The 10672-nt window shown below is 38.5% G+C and overlaps 2 protein-coding genes across 5 annotated transcripts; one reads left to right on the top strand and one right to left on the bottom strand.

Moving 5' to 3' along the window:
- The first annotated feature begins 1799 nt into the window (after window positions 1-1799).
- On the top strand, window positions 1800-4704 carry LOC136772622 (uncharacterized). Its single transcript, XM_066725712.1, has 8 exons — window positions 1800-1856; window positions 1931-2133; window positions 2450-2572; window positions 2649-2855; window positions 2924-3178; window positions 3252-3738; window positions 3832-4013; window positions 4091-4704. Exons 3-8 carry the CDS (start codon window positions 2465-2467, stop codon window positions 4193-4195), a joined length of 1344 nt encoding a protein of 447 aa, XP_066581809.1. The 5' UTR covers window positions 1800-1856; window positions 1931-2133; window positions 2450-2464; the 3' UTR covers window positions 4196-4704.
- Window positions 4705-4839: 135 nt separating this feature from the next.
- Window positions 4840-10672, bottom strand: LOC136772623 (twisted gastrulation protein homolog 1-A-like). Of its 4 annotated transcripts, none has more exons than XM_066725713.1 (4): window positions 9820-10672; window positions 7232-7460; window positions 6921-7127; window positions 4840-6813 (listed from the first exon to the last, which is right to left on the bottom strand). In XM_066725713.1, exons 2-4 carry the CDS (start codon window positions 7452-7454, stop codon window positions 6521-6523), a joined length of 723 nt encoding a protein of 240 aa, XP_066581810.1. In that variant the 5' UTR covers window positions 7455-7460; window positions 9820-10672; the 3' UTR covers window positions 4840-6520. The 4 variants fall into 4 exon arrangements, with proteins under 4 accessions (XP_066581810.1, XP_066581812.1, XP_066581813.1 ...); XM_066725715.1 differs by lacking the exon at window positions 9820-10672 and adding an exon at window positions 8364-8781; XM_066725716.1 differs by lacking the exon at window positions 9820-10672 and adding an exon at window positions 7545-8178.

Below are 10672 nucleotides of genomic sequence, written 5' to 3'. Positions count from 1 at the left end.
GGATAATGACCAACACGTGACTTGAGGTCAAGCCAAATACCTTTCTGGCTCGACTGTACGTCACGTTTCTTCAAATAGATATCAGAATTGCAACAGCTAACATTTTTTCTCGTTTTTATCATATTTCCTCATTTTTCTATGCCGTTTCATTGACGACTTATCATTTGACGCCGGTATTGATTCTGGAATTGAAGAATTTGTCTGGCGAAAGGATATTGATTTATTGTTAAATATATTTTGTGCAGGAAAATATATAGCAGGTCCTACTGATAGATGAAACGGTGCTACGCATAATTGGCGAAGTGCATACCGTGACTATAGGCCGAATGCATATATATATATATATATATATATATAGTGACTACAGGGATTTACGGATAGATTATAGGCTGGAGATTAAATGCTAATCCTAGGAGAGTCCAGAGCGCGAGTAGATCGTGATTATTTTTCACTCCACGCTCCGCTTTCCACGCAACAGTGCTAACGCCTAACCACCTAACTAAGCACGAGCTGCGATCGAATCTCTCCGCCGGATCAGCTTTGATTAATTAATAACGAGTCATTGGTTACTGAAAATCGTTCATTAAGGGAAAGAGAAATCCGGAGAAAATGTTAGTTGTGTATCTATATGTATATGGTAAATATTTAAATCACTGAAGAGGAAAATTATTTGAGTTTTAGGTGAACAATGGGAGGTTCTCGTGTCCCTGAAGCCTAGACAGATGCTGAAGAGAACAATGGCTATTTCTATAAAGTTGAAAAAAGCGAGCGATTGTGGTCAGCCGCGGTGGTTCTCGGTTCGCGAGTCTCGCTTCCCTTCCATCCTTAAGTCACTTATAAGGTTACACCGACTTTACCGTTAAGTCCCCTTCTTCACCGATCGCGCACGGTTATTCCTCGCGATCGCTTTTCTACTCTCGAGACTTTATTCTCCCTCTCTCTCTCTCGCTCCTTATTCGTTTTCTCTTTCTCCGTCACACCTTTTTCCAACATATTCCCTTCTTTCCTCTTCTTCACTCGTATACTTAGCCCCTTCGACATACCTCTTTTTGCCAACACATACATCATTATACGCGCTTAGGCCCCTTTCACCTCAAGCAAGCATCACCTTTTCCACCTCCATTTCCATTTTTCTCTCCTTCTATCCCATTAGGACTGACTCCGCCAAGATCCAGTGCTTCTCTTTCCTTCCCTTCCTCTCTTTGCGACCTGGCTAGTGCTTACTTCTCACTTAACAAGTGTCTCGTAATCGCACATCTATGTATTTATAACATTCAACAGTAACATCATTTTGTCATACCTATTAATTTTAAACAATACATAATACATAAATTTCTAACGATTAGTATTATTTAATTATGTAAGAAATAAAATCCATTGTTTTCTAAATTTTTCCAACTTAGTTTTACTTTTTTATTTTTCATAATTATATACTCCTGTTATTTCAAAAAATTTTAAAAGGCGCATCTTACAGCTTTCAGTGATCAGGGAAATATCATTCTTAAAAAAACTAGACGTGTTCATTTTTTCATGCCGTTAAATAGAATTTAGAAATATCAGAAAAATATATCAGTAAATTAGATCGGTTGGATGATCAATCGTAGGCGACATTCACACTGCAAACTAACTTTACCGTAGCGTGGTAAATATTTTAGATATCTATTGTTGGTATAATAGGGAGGGACAATGAACTTCTGGGTTTCCTTGTTTTGTATTATTACGTTGCATTGTTAATTGTCCAAAGCACTGTATGAGGATTTAAAAGTGTAAAGTAACAATAAATAAAAATTGTTACTTAGATAAAGAAGAATATTCTTTACTAGGATTACTGACCTTACGGCCAACGAACATCTCTTGTAAGGACATCTCTAGGTGAAGCCTTTATAACCTCAAAAATGTGTTTATTCGTGTTTTTACACTGACATACAAGACTAGGTGATGTGTACATCATGGTTGTCGGTGGATGGTGACTGGTGACGACAAAACAAACGCCTATATAAATATTCCTTGGTCACTTGGCTGGCCGCAGTTTATAGTATTTGTACCTTGCGTGTTCGAAAGTACTTATGCTCCAAGGGAAGATCCGTAATGCTACCGGCAACTCCAAGTATCACTGAAAAGAATGGAATTTTGGTATTTATCTCTTTGCAAAATCATAACTAACACCTGCTAAAGCTCTTGAAAGATTAAATATTTATCATAGATTGTTTCTTTTCGAGTCGAATTGAGTATAAACCTTACCGAAATTCAATTGTACGATTTTTATTTTTTATTTGTTAGAATCATATGTGAATCTTTAAGCTCATCTACACTATGAAATTTAATAATATACTTTTACTTATATACTATAAAAAGCAATCTTTTTATTAAAGTGTAGATTATAATTTTGGTATTTTTATCTAAAAAAACTAATTTTTCTTTTTTTATTAAAAACCCTTTTGGAGTATAGGATTGTTGAAAAGACATGAATATGGCTGAAGGTGGCTCGGAACAGAAGCCTTGTGACAGTTATTTCACTAGGAATCAGGCTGAAATAAATGAGTGTTTAACAAATTGGCTAAACTATTTACAGGTGAGAATAATAACCTGCCTAGTTTTTATTCCTTATAGGTCAACTTGTATTATTATTATTCTGTTTTCTATCATAGATGCTCAATGATCTATGTGCAGCTGGCACTAAATTGGCCCAATCCTTACAAACACTTATAGTTGCTCAAAGTCGCTTAACCAAACAATGTCTAGCCGGTTGGGAAGAACTGGCAAGAGCTACGAACGTGGCTAGCAACACTGTCAAGAATCATGTTGCTACAGCTTTAAGAGATTACGAAGCTCGAGATAATGATGGAGATAAACATGTTGGTACACTTGTTTTATGATCTTTCTGAATTCTATTTCAATTTACTAAAAGAACCGTCTTTTACAGGATATACTCAAAGACAATTTATTAACTTTTATAAACCTGCAGTATCAATTCTGTGTTGCATGTTGCGAATGTTTAGGAAGCATGGCAGAATGTTCTTGCTCTCAGAGTGGCAATGCTAATTGCGATATTGCTGCATTACAGCAATGTTTTGAACGTTTGTATAGTCCTCCTCCACCTGTGTCGTCATCATCTACACATCAATCGGTACAAAATTGTCATAGATCGCCATTACCATTTCCATTATTTCCTCTGCAGGTAAATTGACTACAGAAAAGAAAGCAGTGGAATTAATTAAATATTTTACAAAAGACAAAGTAACTTTTTCTAGGTTCAGAGGAGATGGTCAGAAGCAGCAGCAGCTGATATGACAGGGGAATCATCTGGAAATATAATGAGAAGATGGTCAATGCCCTGGGACTGCCGTCACTTTACTGAATGGCCGCGTCAGGATGCTAGATTTAGATTAAAGATACTCCATCAAGATCGTAGCCGATCGACCACTCCAGATTCGGTCTGGAAATCATCAGGAATGGCTAGTCAGGATGGGCTTCAGGAAGCTATTCAATTATTATCTTGCAAGCCCGGACTTAGACCATCCAATCAGATTTCCGCATATCCTAGTCAGCATATACCAGGTGTTACCTTGACTACCTGTCATTTTGAATCTAATTACGATTCTGCTATCTGGCCGGAGTCACGAAGAATAGGCTCGCCAAGATGCTGGCCGCAAGATTCTCATTCCAGCGATCATTCCGATCAATCTGGACAGCGAGATAGTGACCAAAGTGTTCATAGCGGGGATCACAGGGATTCTGGTATAAATTTCTTGCTTATAAAATAATATTATCCTACACCTTCTTGGGTTTGCATTATTTGCATCATATTATATTATTTGTTTTTCTCTTTAGAACCAAGCAGAGCTAGTAGCAGTCTCCACGGAGATAGCAAAGATAGTATTCCCTCTCATAGCGAGCATAGAGAAAATGAAACCGGTACCAACGAGGCTCTTCCTTCTCGTAAAAATAGCTCTTCAACCGATTCCTGCGTGTCGGCTCATAGTCGATCTGGGTCGGAAAGCGCTGGTGCCGGGGTAATTAGTTTAATAATATGCTAAACGTAAATTAAAAAAAAAAAACAATAAAACAGCAAAATGTTTGTATTTCGTAGGAAAGCGCTAGATCGCAGCTTTATTCAATGTGGAGCGGAGGGGACATGCCGTTTATTAGATTACCGGAGAGTAGCGAGGTTCAAGAGGAACATCCACCGACGTAAAATTGCTGCATGTGTACTTTACACTTTTTTTTGTAGATGCATCAATGCATGAAACGAAAACCCTCCCATGATATTAAAAAAAAAAATTGGTAATGGTATAAATTTTAATGAAATTTAAATATTTGTTATACGCAACGTTCAAAGAACGATTGCACTTTAATGCTAATGGGTCCAGAAGCGCGATATAATCCGCATTTAATTTTTTCATATTTGGTAATTATATATTAACTATATACACATACAAATATATATACACGTAGCATGACGCGAGTTATGAGTTATGAACGCATATTGACTATGCATTTATTAAAAAACTAATATGTAAAGACGTTATATCTATTAATTACTGGCATGTCGAGGAATACATATGGATGTATTGTGTCAAATGAGAATTTTGTATCAATATACAGTATATACATACTTAGCGCACTTAAACGTTGGCAAAGATAATTTTATTAAAGAGGCTGAAAAAGCTTTTCAAGAAAATTCTTTTCATTAAATTGATCAATTCTCTAGTCCATATACGTTTAATTGCTATCTTCTTTTGCTTTCAAAATCGTAAAATACTATACATATCACGACGTTGATTTTTTTTCCTCTCGGCTGTTTCACTAGTGAGGTAATTAAATTAAAGACTGACGTAATCTACTTTATAATACTTTTTATTGAGTTTACGTTTAATTGTATCAACGGCACAAGAGAGTTTTGGCAATGCTATGTGTAATTACTGGAAGAATGATTATAATTTAACGTGACTTGAGCAGTAATTTAATATACATGCTGTTCAAGTTTGGGAAGGGTTGAGGAGGGAGGCGTTCTTTCTCGCTGACAGTATAGCAGTCAATACTCATTATTGCTAGAATATAATTTTTACATAAATGTACATCATCATTATGCGATGAGCGATTAATGAAATGCGTATAATTCAATTGGCATGGTTTCTAAATATATACAAAATTGTATTCGTATGGCACGGTATGATAATACAAACAAATACTCGATATACGTACGAGAAATACATCAAGCATCAATAAAATCATCCGATAAACAGTGTAAAAATCGGCAGGATAATTCATATTCACGATAGCAGCTTAAGCTTTAAGCTGGCCCTGTAATATCATCTGCGCAGTTACTATTTAGAATTCTTACAATTAAATCAGTTTTACTGATAATTTCCAAACTTATTCTAAAATAGAACAGAAGCGCATCAGAAAACTGCAAATAAATAGTCTTTTTGTAATATGACGAAATAATGTGTTTTATTTAATTTTAAAACAACAGGAACGTAAAGTTTCTCATTTTATGTACAGAATAACTTCAACTATAATAATCTAATCGCTTTCAAATCGTAATTGTATACGAGTAGCGTAATTTTTAGTTCGAGTTATGGAGGAGTGGTATTGTTATAAATTCATATCTATCAATTTCAGTAAATTGACAAAATTTTAGCCTATTTTTTGGGCCGCCTATATATCCGGCATGTAGCAAAATATCATATTTTTCTAGTAAAACATTTGTCAAATGGCACATAGTCGCGGCTTAATGTAAAATGCACACTGGGTAAAACATATACGGCAATGTTTAATCGCTGAATGGAAAGCTAACAGTTATGTATACCTTATAGTAAAAATTACATTAAAATTAAAATAATATTAAAGATATTTTTTTATTGAGAAAGGCAAAGTTAGGCAATGTTTTATAAACGAATAACAGACATTTTTTCTTCTAGAGTCATTTATATCTTAAAATAAATGTTAAAAATTGTCAACAAATTGTTATAGTTTATAAAATCAATTTTTTTTAACTATTATAACAACGTATTCCTTATACAAATAACGAAAGTTATATTTTCAATAACTGGCATATTCAATCTGAAAATTGGGGAAAATTCATTTAATGATTTCATTTAAATAACTAAATAAATTATTTATAAATTATACATATATATATATATATATATATATATATAATATTGTTATATACACTCTACTTATTAATAATTTTATATTTAGCAAATTTTGAAATAGTAATAATAAGGATATTATACTTATTATTACCAGTTTTTAAGTAAAAAGAAACGCCAAGACGCGTCAAAAACTACGTTCCAATCCATGATTGATGGAAGACCGTACAGTTTTTTCCCTCCACCAACAGACTCTCTACTTTTTCCTACGTTAAAAGATATTAGACCGCAAAATTTCTCGGATATATCATACCCAGTGTGTGTGTGTGTGTGTGTGTGTGTGCAACTTGTCGGATATAAATAATGTCACCGAGAAATGTATTTTGCAAGGGATAGAGAGGAAGAGAAGATTCTCGTATCATTCAGTCAAATTCATCCTCTTCCTGTCCATAGTCATTGTATTGATCCTGAAGATCGTTAGGCTCCTTTGTTAGCGAACAATGTGCACATCGCGATTCGTTGATTCCATAATTAATGCACGTGTCACCTATGCACTCACAGCAGCCATCATGGAACCACCTGTAGCTGGTAGCTCCCATGCTTTGGCAGGAAGCTTTACATTTATTCCAAGAGTTGCATTGAGCCATAAATACTACCGTACAGTTCACCGTCATCACATTAGGCTTCAGAAGATGTACCTCCTCTTGAACGGTTTCTGTAAACGTGTACGATGGAAGAAGTTAATATTGAGAATAATTAGATCATTAAATCTTATCCCCTCTCTCTCTCTCTCTCTCTCTCTCTCTCTCTCGTAATACTCACGCATATGATACTTCATTTCCTTCTCGTGTTTTGGCGCAAACAAAGAAACGTCAAAATCTACGGGATACGTAAAGCTGAGCCAACGCTCGAGCGGATCCGGTTCAGCCGTGAGGGCTTGAAAAAGACCTGGTACCGGTTCGCTAAAATCTTCCACGTGGGATTTCGTGCTCAGTGGATTGTCCGTAATGTTTGGCTTTGGACATAAATCTGTCGAACGAAAGAAATGGTAATTATAGATTAAAGTTTTTTTATTTGTTTTTCTTTTTTCATTGGTGCTTTCTCCAAAATAATGCCGAAGAAAGTGACCTTACCAACGCAAGAGCAGCACTCGTCGTAGAGGTAGCTGAGGCAGGAGAAGCATTCTTTGCAACAGGTGCAGGTGACGAGGTCACATTTGCAGCTTCCCGTGAGCATGCACTTGCTGACAACACTGGCACATATCGCCTCGTTGCAAGCTTCGGAATAGTGTATCGTCGTTCCCAGTAGGAAAATTCCTACGATACCAGCAATCAGCGTTCCTCTGCACCACGTCATTTTTTTCTGCACAAACCAAACGTCCCACTTTTAGAAAATCAAACTGACGTATCGATGTTATTTCGAGGGATGTTTCAAGGGAAGACCAACACTGGTGAAAGAAGCAGATGAGACTCGGACCAATTGGAGCGACGCGTGCTTTAAAAAATAGAAAGAAAAAAAAATCGTACGTTTCTCGCTGTAACGCGTCAATGGATGCAAACGGCGTAATTTTACGCTTCTCCTCGATTCATTAGTTCCCTCGAGATAATTCCGAGGTTACCGTTTATGCTCGTCAAGACTTTACAGATTCCGTCGTTTATCCATTCGAGATTTGATTCCTCGCTAATCGTGCGATGTAATTGTTTATAAATCAAGTTGTAGACTGTCACCGAAGAGTAAACATTTGTACGAGCATCAATCGACGCACGACCCTCGTCACTGTTATCTCGAGCAACAAGAAGAAAATCAGATTTTGCGTAATCCTGTTTTCCTCGCTGCGATTGGCCCGCGGAAAAATCTCGTAGTTCACTGCTGATACAGATTGATCTTGGATGAACTTGGAGCCGAGCGAAAACGCAATCGTCGTGGAGTGTTATTTTACAATCGGGACGGACAGTTCGAAGGCGAAGCGAACGGATGAACTCTGCCCGGTGCACTGACAGCCAGGATCGAGAGTCCTGTTTTCCGTCCCAAGTATACCCCCACCTTGTGTCACATTTCGAGAAGGGTCACCACTTTAAAGAGACAAATATTGCAAACACAGAACGAATTCATATATTATTGTTCATTTTACTCGCAATTGTCTGTGCTGAGAAATGAATGATTATGGTTTATTATACTCGAATATTGTATATAATTTTATATTTTAATAGCGCCAATTTTTTTACTGCACTTTCGAGTGCAGTTAATCCTTTGTTTCATTTATACCTGGTCAACGAGCGAGTCAATGGGACCACCCCTGGATGGCTACCAAAAATCCTTTAACCAATCGTCGGTCTACCGGCAGCACCAGTCCTCAGGTATAGTATAATACTGAAAATTATATGGCCACGGCAAAACAATTGGGCCACCTGCGTCCATTTTGCAGCATTGAGAAAAATTGATCGTTAAATGTAGCGTAGAGCTTACTTTATCGTTACTCGTTGATTTATCCTAATGAACGTAGCAGGTACCGGATTACCGAGTATCGACATGTAAATGTTTGTCATCACGAGGGACAGGCATGGTTAGAGCCTCGCCTTGTTGTGGCCCGAGGCAATGGAATAACTTCAATAAGAAACGCCAATCACCTTCATGGATTTCTTACCTACGTTATACGAGAGTATGTGTACGCAGAGTATATATAGTAAGCACAGAGCAGTTTTACGCGCAACACGCTTCGCTCTCCTCTTTTCCAACGTCTCAGTCTCGCCTCGCTAATCATTCTCATTACTTATTCGTGTTTATGATCCCTTCACTCCCTGCCTCCCTCGACGCGTGGGAGGATAGCGTAAGTAAATTGACACTTGAAGCATGCGGCAAGTATCGTTTCACTAAAATCAGTATTTTTCCCCACTGCCAATTGTCATTTGCCAAGATTTACAATTGTCACCTGTTTCTAGGTTCGTTCATTGACAAATAAACGATTATCGTATTGTAAAATTTCATTCAACGACAAAGGAAGGACACTCAACGGATAGTAGTAACGTTCTTCGGTTTGCGAACATTCGAAACTGCACGGAAGGAGCCGTAAAATCGACCTAAATCTATATTTGCCTATTTTTCCCTGCTAAAGCAATGATTCGTCTGGAGGTAATAATTAGGCGTGTATACAGTGAAATGGTACGTCGATATAATTTATACTGGGTGATTGGAGAGCTTGATGCGAAATATCATGCACCATTGGCTATGCAGCGTTCGACGAAAGTCGCAATAGAAACGCAGAAATATCGTGTATATATGCGCGCACGATTCCCGAGAAGTTTTCATTGCGAGAATAATATAATTGATCTATCGGAGCAATATCGAGACAGTCGCTGTATTCTCCACGGAGGAGCTCTGATTTTTAAGATCCTCTTCACAGACGCTTGGGAATATCAATGGATCATCGACTGATTTTCCGTGGCTTTATTTCTGCGTGTATAAAACGCGAGGCGCGTTTATCTATGCATTAGTATATATATATATATATATATATGTATAGCTATTTTAAAAATGGACAACCGGTTGGCGTTGGGACGGTTACGAAACGTATTTTTCCTCTCGATTCGGTACCGCGATACTCTCCGATTGAAATTATCCAGGAAAAAGCAAGTTCTACGAAGGAGTTTCTCGGTGGAAAACATCGAGATGGAAATTCTGAATGGAAGAGCGGTGGTACGCGTGACTGTCGTTGAATATTTACCTGATGACGAACTTTGCGTTAGTGCAGAGTTCGGGTGTGTTTATGTCGAGATGTATTCGCGAGTGTGTTTACAAGTTGTCTGGGCTAACGGCGTAGTCTTCGTTACTGGGGGGAACGGTGATTTTCCGCAGAGGATGATGATCGGTAGGGCATAATAGTTGCGAGGTAATCCGCGATATCCTCCAGTTGCGTAAAAGCGTAGCTGAAACAGTGGGAGCGAGTGGACGAAGAGAGGCAGCCGAGAAGATGGTTCCCGGGCTCCTGGTAGTCTGGCGGATCAAAACGGGCTCGAGGTAAAATCCAAGAGGCGGCTCTGCCACCGTCCGTTTTTCACTGCGGAGGAGACACAGCGACGCCTCACAGCGGAATTTCGATCCTTCTCCGGAGGTAATCGCTCCAACTCGTTTGCCGCGAGAAAGTCACTAACCGCTTCTTCGCACGAAACAGTATTAAAGTTTGCGCGATCGACGATACCGCGCCAGACCAGCAGATGGATCGCCGATCTATTACGGTATGGAGCAACGGAAACGGCGAAATCCGTGCAAACTCATGAGATATCCGAGATAAGCGGTGAAAAAGTATCGCGATCGAAGATCGAAGATCGAACTGCGCCACGCTCACGAACCGTGCGAGCCGGAGGAGCGGCGCGGATCGGCTAGGTGGAGGAGGAGGAAAAGGAGAAGGAGGAGGAGGAGGAGGAGGAGGAGGAGGAGGAGGTGGAGGAGGAGAGGACTGGGGACCGAGGGCGGAAAGGTCAAGTGTTTGGAGAAGAGAGTGAAAGAAGCTGGTAGTGTGCGCGGAACGACTCTTACTCCCGGCGGCTCTGACGAATCAAAGAGTGACTCTCGTTGAA

The sequence above is a fragment of the Prorops nasuta genome, unplaced genomic scaffold (assembly GCF_024137725.1).
Source record: "Prorops nasuta isolate Cenicafe-Biocafe unplaced genomic scaffold, Cenicafe_Pnas_1.2 PNAS00004, whole genome shotgun sequence".
NCBI classification, from domain to species: domain Eukaryota; kingdom Metazoa; phylum Arthropoda; class Insecta; order Hymenoptera; family Bethylidae; genus Prorops; species Prorops nasuta.
Note: the sequence above shows the minus strand (reverse complement) of the source record. Positions and strands in the feature narration are given on the sequence as shown.